Raw genomic sequence first — 17307 nt, 5'->3', positions numbered from 1 at the left:
AGTTACCCAAAGGAAAAACCCCTCTCTGTTTATGCCGCTGAGGAACAGTTGATCTGTGAGGGCATAAGCAGATAGGGATAGACGAAGGGACTAATATAAAAGGGTCATATTCGTTGCTTTGTCTTCATCTGAGTTTCTGGACCTCAAGGGTACGAAGCAACAAACATCTGATGAATCAGGGTTATTCACTGAATATCCCAATTCGTTCTGGTATTCGTCCCCATGTCTAGTTATAACACAACTGAGGCAGGCACAGAAAACCACAAGATTCCTGCCCCTATTGTAATACACTTTGATTAAAATGTTATAAAGTGGTTGACCTGGGCTCCACTTAGGACGACAGCTTCTGTTTGTTTATGTCCCGTAGAACTGAAATTCCATAGTTACAAACTGAATTCTAATATTTGTTTCTCCAGCTGAAGTGAATTTAATTTTGTAGCCTTTAGAAAGTTCATTTTAAAAGAACTTCATGTTTTTTATGCAACGAATGGTATCTAGTTATCAGTATGCTTATCTTGGCCATTTAATATACCTACATTTCTTTAAGGGTTGTTGTTGTTTAGTCATTTAGTCGTGTCCGACTCTTTGTGACCCCATGGACCAGAGCACACCCTCCTGTCTTCCACTACCTCCCGGAGTTGGGTCAAATTCATGTTGGTCGCTTCGATGACACTGTCCAACCATCTCATCCTCTGTCGTCCCCTTCTCCTCCTGCCTTCATACTTTCCCAACATCAGGATCTTTTCCAGGGAGTCTTCTCTTCTCATGAGATGGCCAAAGGATTGGAGCCTCAGCTTCAGGATCTGTCCTTCCAGTGAGCACACAGGTATTTAACTTATAAATTATAAATTTATATAAGTGGTTCCAGTGAACACTCAGATATTTAATTTATAATATAATTTAAGGGTAATTACAATATATGCAAAAAGCAAAAAAGATCATTTAAACAGAACAATCAACTAAGGACATTTTTGATAATTTAATTAAAAATAAAAAAGTTCTAGTTATTTTAAAAAGCACAAGCACTGAAAGGGGTTTGCAGCTGGCATTTCCTTCTTAATATTAAGATTTGCAATATATCATAGAATCACAATGGAACTGGAAGGGGCCTATAAGGTCATCTAGTCCAACCCCCTGCTCAATGCAGGAATCCAAATCAAAGTAGAGCTGATAGATGATTGCCCAGTTTTCTCTTGAAAGCCTGCAGGAATCTCCTATCATTGTGGCATTCACACTCTTAAGAAGTACAAAATATTTGTGATCAGGCTTTTCTTTCACATGCCTCTTCCTATGGGCCCTCATAAAATTCTTCATGGTGAGCTGGGCTATTTCTGAATGTAGGTCATAAAATGTTTATTTTACTTCTTCATCTTTTATTATTTGTTGCTGATGTTAGTCAGCCGCCCAGAATAGTGCATTGTACTCATGGGGTGGTATATACATGAAATAAATAAATGATCAATCTTCATTGCATCCTCAAGAGGCTCTTTTGGGGGCTGTCAGTGTCCAGTCAGGCTGACTTATTGAGGACTTCTGAAGGCGTGCATGTAGAGATACGTTCTCGGGTGGTATTACGGGCCCTGCTGAAGCTGTTATGTTCCATCTTGGACTGAAACGGGAGGCAGAATTCTCGGAAACACCTCTTGAAATTTTCATCCAGGAAAGCATAGAGTATTGGATTGAGGCTGCTGTTGGTGTACCCCAAGGCAATGCAGAAATGAAGGCTGGCCACCACATAGGGATTCTTCTTGTCAATGCCCACCAGGGTCCAAACAATGACAAAAATATGGATGGGTGTCCAACAGATGATGAAAGCAGCCACCACCACCAGCACCATGTGTGTGATACGGCGCAGGTTGCGGTCTTTCTCCTTGGAGCCCGAGAGGAGGCGGACACTCTTCAGGCGGAGAATCATCAGCCCATAGCAGATGGTGATGACCAAGATGGGTATCAAGAAGGCAAAGATGAAAACACAGATCTTGGTCACTGTGTCCCAGTAAATCTGAGGTTCTGGAAACTGGAGGAGACACATCACCATGTCATCTGAATGGAAAACAGAGGAAGAGTGTCAGGAGAGAATAAATGGAGAGAGAGAGAGAGAGAGCCAAATTGTCAAGAAGATAGCAATTCTCTTGAGGAGGGGTTATAAATCAATAGCAGAGCATGTGCTTCACATATAAAATGCCCATGGTAAAGCAGTGGAATCTTTGGGAAAATCTAATTAGTTTTATTTTGTTTCGACATCTTTCCATGTCACGTTCTTTCTGTCCCAAACATGCAATCGGTAGAAGCTTGAATCCTCTTTACATTGTGATGACATTCATAGCCCATAGGTTGTTAAATGCATTGAGGTTTTGAGGATGTATTTGAGGAGCAAGGCTGCAGACAACAAAAGGAGATGGAATAGCTCAGGGTTAGCTCATGTGAAATCTAGTACCTCATGGCAACAATATTTTGGTCTGTAGCCTGCCTCTTTCATTACATCCAGGATTCCATGATGAAAAAGGATAGTCATCGTGAAAGTTTGCACATTCTTTCAAACCCCCTTTTTTCAACCCAGTAAAGGTATCAACCCTGTCTGGATTTTGAAAGCTGAAGAAAACAGAGATTGTGATCCTAGATAAACACAAACATCTTTACACAGCTGAAAGTCCATTGGTCAGAGATCTGAAAGTGAGACACTAGAAACTCTGAGTATAAGTGACAGATCTGTCACTTCTGATTCCTGCCTCCATGTATATACTGTAGAGTATATAAAAATAGAAGCAGAATGTAATACATTGAAAGAATCTATCTGTCTATTGATCAATTCTTTCAATGTATGGCATCCTGCTTCCATTTTAACAAACAAACCAAACAGCATGCTTTAAGAAATACATTAATTAACATTCTTATATAAAAGTATGTGAGTTAACATTCTTATTTAAAAATCAAATCAAAATATATTCTTCACTCCTCTAATTTTTGGATGTAATTGTTTAATAATAAAATGGAAGGGGCAGCATCCAGAATCTGATGGGTCAATGCAGCTGGGAAGTGTTGGAATCAGGCAAGTTTTCCCTGAGTTACTGGCAGCCTGAGTGGGTTTTTTAAGGGACGTGGTGGCGCTGCGGGCTAAACCGCAGAAGCCTGTGCTGCAGGGTCAGAAGACCAAGCAGTCGTAAGATCGAATCCACGCAATGGAGTGAGCTCCCATCGCTTGTCCCAGCTCCCGCCAACCTAGCGGTTCGAAAGCATGCAAATGCAAGTAGATAAATAGGGACCACCTCGGTGGGAAGGTAACAGTGTTCCGTGTCTAAGTCACACTGGCCATGTGACCACGGAAGATTGTCTTCGGACAAAAACGCTGGCTCTGTGGCTTGGAAACGGGGATGAGCACCGCCCTCTAGAGTCGAACACGACTGGACAAAAATTGTCAAGGGGAACCTTTACCTTTACCTGAGTGGGTTTTTTAAATAGATTGTTGTACTTCACTGCTTTGGATGTATTTTGGTGTTGCTTTGGTTTACCATTTTTTTAGTGTTGTATCTGATCCTTTTTAGTATTTGTATACTTGCTATTGTTAGCTTTAAAGACTGCTTTTTAATGATGTGAGCCACTTTGGGTCCTTTTTAAGAAGAAAGGCAGAATAATTTTTTTTAAAAAATAAATATAATAAATAAACATTTCCAAACCATACGTACTTACCATGAGATCTGGTGACTGCCATGATCATGATTGGCACTCCAATGGCAGAGGAAAGAAGCCAGATGCAAATGTTGATTAGTTTTGCTTTTGCTGGAGTTCGGAAATCTAGGGCTTTAACTGGATGGCAGACAGCTATGTACCGATCCACACTCATCATGGTGAGCGTAAAGATGCTTGTGAACATGTTGTAGTAGTCGATGGAGAGAACAGCCTTGCAGAGGAGCTCCCCAAAAGGCCAGGTCTCCATCAGATACTTTGCACTCTGGAAAGGCAATGTACTGGTGGCCAAAGCATCAGCCAGGGCCAGGTTAAAGATGTAGATATTGGTAGCTGTTTTCATTTTGGTGTATCTGGAAGGATGAGAAAAAGAGAGAGGAATGTGAAAGGCAGCTTGAACTGTACAGGAAAAAGACACAGATGGAAAGAGATGTAATGCAATGGCATCCTTCAGTCTCGAGAGACTAGGGTCACGTGCTCTGAATGGAGGATGTGGAACAGCCTCTAGTGTGGCCGAGAAGGCCAATTTGAGAGTGACAATCCCTTCCACACTGAAGACAAATACAATCTGTCCCCTGTCCAGCTCCCTGATTTTGCTGCTTCCGGGACTGCCTCTCTGCCTCGGCCTGCTGGACAAGAGTCTCTTCAAATTGGGAGAGGCCATGATGCACCGCCTGCCTCCAGGCTGAATGCTCAGAGGTCAACATTTCCCATCTGTTGAGGTTCATTCCTAAGGCCTTCAGATCCCGCTTGCAGATCTCCTTGTATTGCAGCTGTGGTCTCCCTCTGGGGCAGTTTCCCTGCACTAATCTTAATGAAGTGCTTAATGAAGTGCTCAATCTTAATGAAGTGCTTTGAGCAGTTAGTTCGGAAATATATCATCTCCTGCCTTCCTGATTCTTTTGATGGGCTTCAGTTTGCTTATAAAGAAAATAGATCAACTGAGGATGCGATTAATACTGTGCTTTATATGGCTTTATCCCACTTGGAAACACAAGGGAATTATGTAAGAATGCTGTTTGCGGACTTTAGCTCTGCTTTTAATACCATTATAGCCCACAGATTAATAGTCAAACTGAAAGATCTAGATTTTCCAGATTCTATCTGTCTGTGGATTTTGGATTTTTTTAACAAATTGTCCACAAAGGGTTAAACTGAATGATTACATCTCTACTGACAAGATACTCAGCACTGGCACTCCACAAGGTTGTGTCCTCAGTCCACTACTGTTCTCCATTTATTCATCGGATTGCACCAATAACCATCCAAGTAATAGAATTATCAAATTTGCAGACGACACTACACTAGTAGGACTTATTTCTGGGGATGATGAGTCTGCGTATCGGGATGAGGTATTACAGCTATCCCGCTGGTGCAAAAAAAAAAAAACAATCTTCTATTTAACATCCAAAAAACCAAGGAATTTATAGTGGACTATAGGAAAAAAAGAGCAGACATTCAGCCACTGTATATAGATGGAGTTTGTGTGGAACAGATGGTTGAATGTAAGTTTCTTGGGACTATCATAACAAATGACCTGACTTGGAGTGCAAACACCGCTGCGTTAATCAGGAAGGCACAACAACGGTTGTATTTCCTAAGGACTCTTAGAAAGCAACAATTGACTGAGAGTTTGTTAACCACCTTCTATCGGAGTGCGATTGAGAGCATATTATCCTACTGTCTCTGTGTATGGTTCACAAGCTGCACAGTGGCAGAGAAAAAGGCAATTCAAAGGGTGATTAAGACGGCCCAAAACATCATTGGCTGTTCACTCCTCTCTTTGGAAGAATTGTATAAGAACAGATGTAAGAGGAAGATATCTAACATACTGAAAGACTCCTCTCATCCGGGACATCAGCTCTTTAAATTATTACCATCAGGAAGGAGATTCAGGGTATTGAAAGCAAGGACAAGCAGATTCAAGAACAGCTTTTACCCAAGTGCAGTATTGAGTTTAAATGCGGGGTCATAAGTTTTTGGTGGAATTTTAATTGCTGGGAGAAACGGGGTATCTATATTTGTATGGTGAGTGTTGTGTATATTTTTAACTTTTTTTGTTGTAGTGGTGTTGTCCAGTTTTACCTTGGGGAAGAGCACCTCATTTCGTTGCACCCACTTGTGAGTGCAATGACAAATAAATTTCTTATGTCTTATGTCTTAATTCTCCATACAGAAAATCTTTTGGAATCCGACCGTCAGCCATTCTCACGACATGCCCGAGCCAACACAGTCATTGCTGTTTCATTAATGTACACATGCTAAAATTTCCAGCTCATTCTAGGACTACTCTATGCTTCCTCAGTATCCAGAAAGGATATTCTGGCTTGAGAGATCAAAAATCCAGATTCTAACAATTTTCTGAGCTTTAATACGCCACCCTTGTTCTGTTGGTATGTTAGGTGCCATCACATTGGAACTAACAGGTAAATTAGAAATTTAAAGAGCAGTTTTGACAGTTCCACTCTCCAGTGGGGATTCCAACCCAGAACGCTTGCACTTTAGTCCATAATTGTATTCACTACACCACATCAAAAATCTTTTTAAAAACCCTTTAAAAACCCCACTTCCTCAGACAAACTGTCCATGAAAGCTCACATTAAAATATAGCAGTTAGTCTTTAAGGTACCACAACATTTTGGACTCCTTTATTTTTTAATTTTTTCTTTTCTTTTTGCCTGATATGACAGCAGAGACTAACTTGGCTACATCTTGGAAATGTTACTTTTTTTGTACTGTAACTGCCAAACTACCATCCAGGATCGTCACATTTCAAAGTTCATTGACAGGCCTTCAAGCTAAGAATGTAAGAAGAGTGGAAATAACATTTATGGCTGCTAAACTATGATCATTGCTATTCGAGGCTGATTACGGCCCTCTCTTATCTTTGCCTCTTTGACTCAGAACCATATTTTAAAACAAAGGACCTGCAACATAAAGCTATAGATTTTTCTGCTTGCCAACTTAGATTAATCACTTCAGTTGCAGTGATGGGTAAACTAAGTAAGATGTATGGGATGTGACATTTGCCCCTCTGCCATATGATGGAAGTCAATCTATATATTAATCAAACAGGGGAATGGAAGCTGGAAGAGAACGTGCTGAAAAAGTTAATTTTGGGGCTACAACAGCCAGAATCCACAGCCAGTATAGCCAACACTGTACCTGTGGATTCTGGGAGTTTAGGCATGACCACACAGAAGAATGTCCTTGGTTGCTCTCAACCTCTCTCTAATGCATCCTGGCATTTAAATTGCTGTTACCATACAATTTTAATTATCCTCAGAAGATGCATTTCAAGTGTCCCTACAAGGACACTTGAAATACACCATTATCAGTTGCCTCTTTCATCAGTTTTCAAATCCTTTCTTTTCAGTTGTGTTCAGAGGTAACTTCTAACACTTCATACTTCCTCAAATCCTGCCCCCTCGTGTAACAGAGCAGACCTTGTTTGGAAAAGTCTTAGTGCACATGGAAGCGCTTGATCTGCATGGAATTCAGCCTTTGTACAGCACCTAAAAATAGTGAAACGTCTAGATGTCTTTGAATACGTGTTCTAGCCCATCTCTGGGCAGAAAATTGGGTTACTTAAAGCTCCTGATGGAATCATTCTCTCTTACTCATGTACTTTTATTCCCATTTCTGAGGAGGGAAAAAAATGAATCAAGTAGACGCATCTCCCCCTGTGAGCCTGACCAGGCATTCAGATCATCAGGGGAGGACTTTGACTCAATCTCACCACCCTCACATTGGCACTTGATGGGGACACAGGAGAGAGCCTTCTCTGTGGCCGCTCCCAGACTCTGGAACTCCCTCCCACAAGAAGCTAGGCTGGCCCCATCTTTGCTTTCCTTCTGCAAGCAGCCAAAGACCTTTCTCTTCAGGAAGGCTTTTCCTGAGTGATTGGCAGCAATTTTTTAGAATGGATTGTTGTGCTCTTTTAAATGGGCTTTTAGTATTGTTTTGTTTACCCTTTTTAATATAATACTTGTTCAATTCTTTTAAAATGTTTGTATAGTTACTGTTTTTAGCTTTTAAATATTGTCCTTTTAGTGAGGTAAGTTTACTTGGGTCCTTTCAAGGAGAAAGGCAGGGTAAAAAAAATTTAAATGAATGAATGAATGAATAAATGAATAAATGAATAAAAGAATAAATGAATCAATCAATCAATCAATCAATCAATCAATCAATAAAGAATCAAAACAGTAGAAAAATCTACACACAAACAAAAAAAATCTTGTTACAATGCCAAAAGTCATTATTTCAAAGTAATATAACTAATAGCCTTAAGCAATTCCAAAATTAGCACACATCAGAAACATAGTTCCGAAATGCATTGTAGTTCCTTACTCGTGTGAGCAGAAAGCCATCAGACCCACACTGAACCATCCTTGTATCATCATTGAAGTCGACTAAACGTCCCTTCAATGGCGCCAAAGGACTGACCAAGGCAATCACAGCACATGGCTTAAAACACAGCCATGAGTGCGGAAGCTTCTACAGATATGCTAGTGTTATCTGACACTGTTGTTTCACTCTACAACGAGACACTGAAGTGCAAGATGACACAATCACATGGCTAAAACAAAGCTGTGAAAAAAGCAAGATGCATAGCTGGGAGTACATTTACAATGAAATGTTCTGATATCTACCAGAACATTTCTTTCTACGTACCGTACAGAATAAGGGTAATGACCTTAGACTGGACTCTCAGATTTGACTATTCAGTCCTAGCTGAGGCTTTCAGGGGTTCAGACTTAAGCATGGAGACTTAATCTCTTCAACATACCAACTCCTGCAACGTCCGCTGGAACCACTTGTATTGGCTCTTGCCTTTCCATTGGACTATTTCCGCGACGTGGAGAGGGGGGATTTGTTGCTTGGGTAACAGCCTATCCTCCATATTATTTTACCCAGGCTTCGTGCTCTGGAGAGGACATCTCCAAATCCTCCATACAGAGCATGTTACCATAGTCTCTCAAGACTGAAGGATGCCTAAGGCTAAGGTTATAGTGAACAACCAAGAGAAGGTGCAACACAGAGCAATTAAAAATATTTTTAGAAAAGACTCTTCTTTAGGATATGGTTTAGAATCTAAATATAGTAATATGGATACATGTTCGGGTGAATAAATATTCTGTTTTTGAACGATTTTATCAATATTCACGAATTTCTTCATGACACAAGTGAAACTGCCTGATTTTTTTTTTCCATTTCTAAATAAAACTTCAAGCTTGAGGTACTTGCTAAAACCCAAATGCAACTGTACACACCAGTGTGGTGTAGTTGATAGAGTGCTAGGAGATCTGGATTCAGTTCCTCTGCTCTGCTGTGGAAACTCCTGGGAGAGGTTGAGGGAATGGAATTGGCAAAATCACTCCTTAAATACCTCACTTATCCTGAAAACCCTATTAGGTTGATATAAGTCAGATCCGATCGTACATAACAACAATCACTCCAGTACCATATACTTTATTTTATTTATTTATCCAATTTTTACCCCGCCCCTCTAGACAATGTCTACTCATACAACAATATACTGTACAACAAATCCAGAGAGGGGAAAAATGGTAGCCAGAATCAAAATGTCTTCTTGGGCTCCATATGAGGGTGTTGGGTCTCTTTTAAGTGCTCTGTCATACAGTGAGGTTATGAATTCCTTTAACCTGGGGCTAGCAATAATGTTATAATAAAATAAATAAAATGTGTCCTTTCTTTCTAAAACTGTCAGACAGCAGAATCCCAGGATTCATCGATATTGTTGAGAAACGATGAGAGCTGAATCCCAAAACGAGCCTACCTCAAAACTACGCTTTCCTTTAAACTCATAACTGGAAGCTACATTTTAAATAACTGTGAAATCAATTTTTTCCTCAGTTTTATCCAAAGACAGGTAGCATGATTATAGTTGAGCACCCAGGCAAATAACTCCCTGTTACCATATTGTGGCATTAACACCATCCTCTCCAGATAAATTGAGACAAAAGGCAATTATTTGTTCAGAGGACTTCCGACCTGCTCCCTATCTGCTATCCTTGCCTCATTGTCTCTTGGCAAAAATTCCGTCTGACGTTACAGAACCAGTCGATTATCTATTTAAAATACACGGTTCTTTTCTTTCTTTTTTTCCCCTTTCTTTTTCCTTTCTTTTTCTTCTCTTTTAAATCTAATTTCCCATTGTAACATAATGATTATCTTTTGGTTATTTTCTGTCAGGTTTGCTTTCAGAAATCTCTCTGGTTACCATGGCGAGCTGATCTTCCGAAATTTCATGATTAGCAATAATTGTTTGAAGTTGTGCAGTTCTCTGGAAAGAAATTACAAGCTTTACATAACAAAGCCCACACCAATGACAACTCTGTCCTTTATTTTATTATTTATTTTTTGCTGGGAAAGAAGTGGCACAATAACCAGGAAGACTGTGATTATGAATCATCCTTACAATCTGTTAAAATGTTTAGTAGTGTTCCTGGTGTGGTCAGAAGAAAAAAAAAAAGGTATGAGAGACTTTGAGAATGGAAGATGAGGAAAGCTGTAGTTGCCTATTATGATTCCAGCCCCCTCACCAGATACCACATCCGATAATTTCCCTGAGTTTCTCTATCTGATAGTGTGGCCTAGGACAAAATAAAGATTCTGTTGGTGCACTACTCAACAGCTTCCCTTGCAAAGCTAACCAACATGGCTTTGAGGGTAGCAATAAAGTTCCCACCATTTGCTGTACTGAGGAACTTCAACATTGATGAGACCACGTTCTCCATGACAACAATGGGTGTGACAAAATGACATATGGCTCTATTTATGCTGCAGGGCACATTCCAAAACTCTCTCTCCCTTCCCCTTGTATGTTAAGCAAGGTGAGTGTCATCTGGATGCAGAAGAACTTGTTACAGTTTCATTGTCATCGAATAATCATAACTCATTAGAAGCTTATGCAGGGTGGGAGGATGATTAAGATGATCCACCCTAGGAGTCTGATGGATCTAAATGACTTCCTGATGGCTTTTGAGGAGGTTTTTGTCACATTGGCAGAAGTCCCAGTCAACTTCTGGAACGGGGAAATGGAGTCAGGCAGTGAACTTGGGAGGTCCTGAACATCCTCGTACATGGAGTGGAGCTGTACCAATTTACTATGAACCATGGCAGAGGCAGTGTTGTGTATTAGGACTCAGACCTTGGTACAAATCTCTGCTTGGGGTAGTAGATGCATCCTTGAAACATTAGCAGGTTTGAGATGCTGGAGTTAGATTACTGACTGAACCTGGTAACACCAGCTACTGGTTCATTGCTGGCTCCAAGCTACTACGGTGCTTTGCAAGACGGCTTCTTCTATGGCTGTGCTTCGCAAGACGTTCCCCTCCCCCCCCGAGATTGATGCCTCGCAAGACGAAAAAAATTTCATTCATCTTGCGAGTTTCCCATAGAAATACATTGCAATGCATTCCTATGGGAAACTGCTTTTCGCAAGACGATTTTTTTCGCAAGACAGCACTTCTCATGGAACGAATTACATTCGTCTTGCGAGGCACCACGGTATCTCCCTGTTTGAGCCTCTCTTTTAAAATCTTTGGTAGTAGAAACTCTAATAGGCACTCCTATGGATGAGAAGTTCCTTCTTGGTAGCTTCTTTCAAATTTTGGAACTACCTTCCATCGGTGGTCAGGCTGGTCCTCTGCCTACTGCCATTCCACTCGAAGGCAGTGGCCTTTGTCTTTCAGGCAGAATTTTATTAAATATTTGTCTGCTAAGGAAGGTTTTTTTTTTTTACTCTTGTCTTTCTTCAATATCCTTTAAAATTGTTTTTTTAGTGTTTTAATTCAATAGTTTTAATAGGCAAGGGTCCAATAACTAATTCCAGACAGAGCAGCCCTGCTTAGTTAACAGGATGTACATGTTTTGACCTAACATTAATCAATTCAGGACTTCTTTTGCATGTTATAAATCCCATGATTAACAACAAATCTTCTGGAACTGAACAACAAATTAACAAAAAATCTCTTGGTACTGAATGCTCCTCTTAATAAACCATCCAGTGTGGTGGAGTGGTGACAGACTAGGGACAAAATCACCATGCAACCATTAAAACTCATTGGGGTTATGAAAACTGATAAAACCATAAATACTGTATTTACTTTGAAAGTCCTGTTAGGGTTGCTATAAGCCAGTTCCAACTTGATGATACATGTTAAGTTCAACAAGAACTTAATAAACCATGGGTGCAGTCAGAAACCCAAATCAAATGTAGAACAAAATGCAGATTCATTTTCCCACAACAAGAGTTGACAAACAGCTGGTAGATCTGCCTAAAACAAATCGTACAGAACTTTGTTAAGAACTTAACAGAATGAGATAAACGGTAGGTTGGAGAAAATTGAGAATATATTAACCTTTTTGTGCTTCTCTCTTGATTATGAATCTTTCTTCTAAAAGACATGTTAGATAAAATGCTTCCAACCTGATATAAACACAATATGTGTATCTCCTTTAATCCAGAATGGTAAATCTACCTTACATGCCGGTTTCTCTACTTATGAAATGGATCTGTCTCATCCAGTTGAAGAAACACATTCTACTTTTCCAACAGGTGCTGAAGAGTTGTAAGGATCAGCAGAATGTAATCGTCATGCCATTTTGACAGGGCAAAAAAACCACCATCACCATTGGCACACAGTAACAAAGTCTATTTCCTGGTCCAGACCCCTTCTCACAGAAACAAACAAAATAGTTTGGACAAAAGGCAGCAAAATATACACCTTTAACAGAATAAATTCAGAATAAATCTTTAAAAAAACCCATCGAAGAAGTAGCCAAACACCCATACAAGGAACTGAAGCAAAACGAGGAAAGAAACACAGCTCATTCTTCCACAAAATCCAGAAAAGCAAGCAAGCAAATAGACATAAAAGTAAAAAATCAAAGCCTCCCCCACAAAACCAAAACACTCAAATATGAATTATCTCTCTCCTCCCTACTAGGTGATACATTCACTGAGTCCTCACGAGGAGACTAACTGTAGTTCTTTCTATTTACTTGAATTTTGCAATCTTTTTCTTTCATTTTCTTTGTAACCAAATGGAAACGATATTTTAAAAAAATACAAGAAAGCAAAACTGAATATTTTTTTGGAATCGTTGATCTCACAGCATCTGGGTTAATCTGCAGCCATTTCTGATTTGTTGTAGCTAAAGAGATAAGGGATCAGCAGCTGTATTTAAAGTCAGCTGCAGCATCTGAGCTGCGTGCAAGGGAACCCATTATGCTGTATTGTAATAATGAGCCAAAGTCTCTAGAACAGATGTAACTTTGGCCAAGCTGGCCTGATAATAAGACCCCTTGGAGGAATTTAGACACTGAATTTAGACACTTACAGGGGAAACAGCACAAAACCAACCCTGGGCCTTGGTTTCTTGAGATGTCGTGTGTTGGTCCCATTGACTGGCAGTCAGTATGAAGATTCTGTATCAGGTAGATGTGGCACAGATTCTGGGAGTCTGCGTCTATAGACCCTCAGTTTTCCAGTTATAGGCCTCTAGAATGCATGTCCTAGCCTTCCCTGGTAGAGAAGAAATATAGGATCACAATACACTAGGACCCCAGTATCCACGGGATCGCTATCCACTGATTCACTTATCCATGGGATGAAAATATTAAAAATATTAAAAGAAAAAAAACCAGTATATATATATTTCCATGATATAACTACCAGAACTGGCCACTAGAGTGAGAAAGAGACCAAGCTATGTAAAGCCTTTGCTAGCACAATAGTGTTTGCTATTATCCACTTTTTTCAGAATCCATGGTGGTGGTGGGACTTGAAACCAATCCCCCATGGATATGGAGCTCTTAATATACTTATTATTCCAATGTATACTTACCATGTTGTAGTAGCGCATGCTATGTGCCCAGATAATGCTCTATAGTATGCTAGCATTCTCCTGAAAAATTCTGTAATCAGTGCAGGGAAAGATTGAATGAGACTTACCCTCCCCTGAAAAATATTGGTTCACAGCACAAAAGGCACAGCAGCTTAGCCAGGAGTGATGAGCAGAGCTACGTGTAAAAGCAGAACACGCAGAGGCAGACAGCTGTACATTCAGTTCTCACTCCTATCCCATTTATTCACTCTTCAACCCTGCTACTTATTTGGAATCCTGCTACTACTTCCCTCAGTTGTGGGGGAAGTTGGCTAGTGGCTGCTTGACTCCTATTCATTTTTTAATTTTCTAGCTACTCATTTTTGTTGTTGTTGTTTAGTCGTCTAGTCGTGTCCGACTCCTCGTGGTCCCATGGACCAGAGCATGCCAGGCCCTCCTGTCTTCCACTGCTTCCTGGAGAGTTGGATCAAAGTCATGTTGGTCGCTTCGCTGACACTGTCCATCCATCTCATGCTCTGCCGCCCCCCTTCTCCTCTTGCCTTCACTCTTTCCCAACATCAGGTTCTTTTCCAGGGAAGCTACTCATTTACTCACAAGCACAACACAGAAGTTTTCCATGTCCTTTGTTCAAACTAGCAATTTGAACTTAATTCATACATTCGTTCTTCACTTAATTAGGATGAGATAGGTGAGAAATGTTGTGATTATTTTGTTCCTACAAGCATCCTATGGCTACATTTCAAACCAATCAACTTCTGGCACTGTATTGACATTAAGAAAATGGGTTTGTGTAGCACCTTAACTGGTTTGGGCTACAACACCATTCCCTGAAGTGATCTCTCTCTCTCTCTCTCTCTCTCTCTCTCTCTCTCTCTATCTATCCATCCATCCATCCATCCACCGATCAGTTTTTGGAAGCAGTCCTCATATATTATGCAGAGAAAATGGTTAATTACATGCACTGTATATTTTATTCCAAAAGAAGAATTTGGCATTTCCAAACACAGAATTTACATGGTTATGCAAAATTCTGATCTCACCAGAGCAAACACAAATAAGATTTGAATTTGATTGTGACTTTCTGAGTGTACTTCGCAGTTTTTTGCCCACAAACTTAGATGTTTTACACTGTGACAACAAAAGTTCTGATCTCAACAGTATTCTTTATATGTTTTCTTTTTCATATAAATGTGTGATCGGCGATTCAAAGCCTCCAAGTGATGTGCATAACACAGGGTTCTGTACAAGTTGTGTTTTCAAAATATCTGATAGAAACCAAAAGCAAATGTGGGCAGCTTTTGGCTGAGGAAAGACCTGAGGAAGACATTCGAAGTTTTAGGAGGAGCTTTTGATAGCCAACAGCTACCATACGATCGCTGCAGGTGGTCCTGATCCCAGCAGTAGCTCTCCAGCCATATAGATATTTATTTATTTAATTTATATGCCGCCCACACTACCCAAAGGTCTCTGGGCAGCTATATGTTATGGTATTTAAAAGTTATATGTTATGGTATATACTGAGGTTCCCAAAGGCTTCCCCAGGGCAAAAGGGGGGGGGGGTCCTTAGGAACTTCAGAACCTACAAAGGGGAACACAGGAAGCATTAAATTATATTCAGTTCTTTAAAAAAAAACCCTCTGGTTTAGGAATGTGAGATATTAAGCTTCATGATTCAAAAACCCAGGAAATGGCCCAATATTGCTGCAATGATATTGGGCTCATGTTGGCAACAGGAAAAAGGATGTTAAACATTATATAGCAAAGGGCAGCCTGGATGTTGACAACACCAATGGCAGCTGTCAAGATGATCTACAGGATTGTGACACTACGCAAGGGAAAATCCCAGAAGCGGATGCTTTTTTTCATCAGTTCACCACTTCCCACCCAAATACAAAGCAATGGTCAGGGCTGTTTTTCAACAAGTGTGAACGGCAGTGAACAGAAGAGGTTACCCTGTAGACCATCTTGACTGCTGCCATGGGTGTTGTCAGCACAATATATTGGTGCCCACCGAGGCACCAATAATTATATTGAACAAAAGAAGTCCAACAGTTAATAAAGGAACAGATCATACTCATGCGTATGCTTTCATACTGAATTCTTGTCTATTTTGCACACTGACTCTCACTTGCCTGTATAAAAATATGTGTCTTCTATGAGTCACTCTTCCCTTTACGACTGTTATAGAAGATGGATTTAAACAGAATTCTTTTCATTCTTTGTGAACACAGAAATGAATATATCTAATTCTCATTATCCAGCTGGCCTCTCTCATAGAAACCACATCACTAAGAAGATAATTTTTTAAAAAACTCATATACAGCTACATGTAGTATCTACATAACAGATAGAACTGCAGAACCAGGAACCCATACATGCAATACTGTAACAATAATACTATAATAATGATAGTAGCAGTAGTAGCAACCATCTTCAACACCACCATTATTTTGCAATTCCAACTGCACACATTTTCAGGAGGCAGAAACATATTTGAACATTTTAATAGACTTATGCTATGTTCCCTTTCAAATACCAATGCACTGCTCAATTCACATACAAAGTAAAAAAAAATTACCTTACTCTCCAAAATTACCAGTCTTTTAAAAAACACAATGCTTCACATCAGACACTTGCCTGCTCAGTGTATATTCTGTCTTTAACAAAAAAGATTTTTTTTGGAATTTTGTATCCAAACACTCTGATTATTGTGTTGCTATAATAATAAAGCTGACATGTGTGTGATCTTGTGTGTGTGTACACACACACACACACACACACACACACACACACACACACACACAGAGTTTGTAAGAGTGCATTGTAAGCACAAATTGATGCTCACAGTCCTTGTGGCATTCAGCAAGGGAGGCATGCATAGAATTCTCCTACATCTAGATAAGAAGGAATCAGTGTCCTTACCTGACAATCCCATACATTACCAGGATATTCCCCAACAGTCCCACTACGCAGACTACAGAATACAGGGCAGTGATTGCAATGGCTATGATGATTGAAGTGGTGTTCTTCATTGGAGATTGATTCGTGGTGTTGGACAGCGTGAAAAAACTCAAACTGAAGTCTTGCAAGGTGCTGTTAGAGAAAAAATTGGGGAAGGTTTCAGCACCTGGGTGGGTGGACAGCTCCATCGTGATAAGGAGCTTCTTGATTCCACCCCGAGGTCTGACAACCCCCACCCGATTAGGCTTCGAAGATGGTGCTGAGCAAAATTAAGTCTTTCTCTTTCTGTCACCAAATAAGCCCAAATAAAACTGAAAGGAGACAGGGAATTGTCTAGCAGGAATTTTCAGTAGCAGCTGTATTTCCAGAGCTGCATCTGGCATTGATGCCAAACCTTCTGCATCCAGTGCTACAGAGACAACACTGCAGTCCCTTGGCTACTTGGTGCTGAGCATCTGAGCACAGGAAACTGGATTTGCAGGCTCCCCTACTGGTTGCGATGTCTTGTTTTTAAATGGGGTGGGGGAGGCTTTCTCACAGAACGTCAGAAACGGAGTAGAGGCTGCAGATTAAAGGTAGGGGATGAGTCAAACCCCTTAAGAAAATTTATTCTACATTTTCCTTCCAGCTGCTTTAGTTAATAGGTTCTTAAGGAGCTGTTGATTCTACCACACGAAACTCTCTCACTCCACGAGCAATGGAGACAATATATATGAGCAGTGGTAGAGGGAGCGCAGAGGAAAGGTATCCATTCGATTAACTGCAGAAAATACAGTGGTGCATCGCT

The 17307-nt window shown here is 40.2% G+C and overlaps 1 protein-coding gene across 1 annotated transcript; it reads right to left on the bottom strand.

Moving 5' to 3' along the window:
* Positions 1 to 862: 862 nt before the first annotated feature.
* OPRD1 (opioid receptor delta 1) lies at positions 863 to 17003 on the bottom strand. The gene is made up of 3 exons (XM_072979890.2): positions 16482 to 17003; positions 3688 to 4037; positions 863 to 2043 (listed from the first exon to the last, which is right to left on the bottom strand). Exons 1-3 carry the CDS (start codon positions 16706 to 16708, stop codon positions 1511 to 1513), a joined length of 1110 nt encoding a protein of 369 aa, XP_072835991.1. The 5' UTR covers positions 16709 to 17003; the 3' UTR covers positions 863 to 1510.
* Between the last annotated feature and the right edge of the window lie 304 nt (positions 17004 to 17307).

The sequence above is a fragment of the Pogona vitticeps genome, chromosome 9 (genome assembly GCF_051106095.1).
Source record: "Pogona vitticeps strain Pit_001003342236 chromosome 9, PviZW2.1, whole genome shotgun sequence".
NCBI lineage: Eukaryota > Metazoa > Chordata > Lepidosauria > Squamata > Agamidae > Pogona > Pogona vitticeps.
Note: the sequence above shows the minus strand (reverse complement) of the source record. Positions and strands in the feature narration are given on the sequence as shown.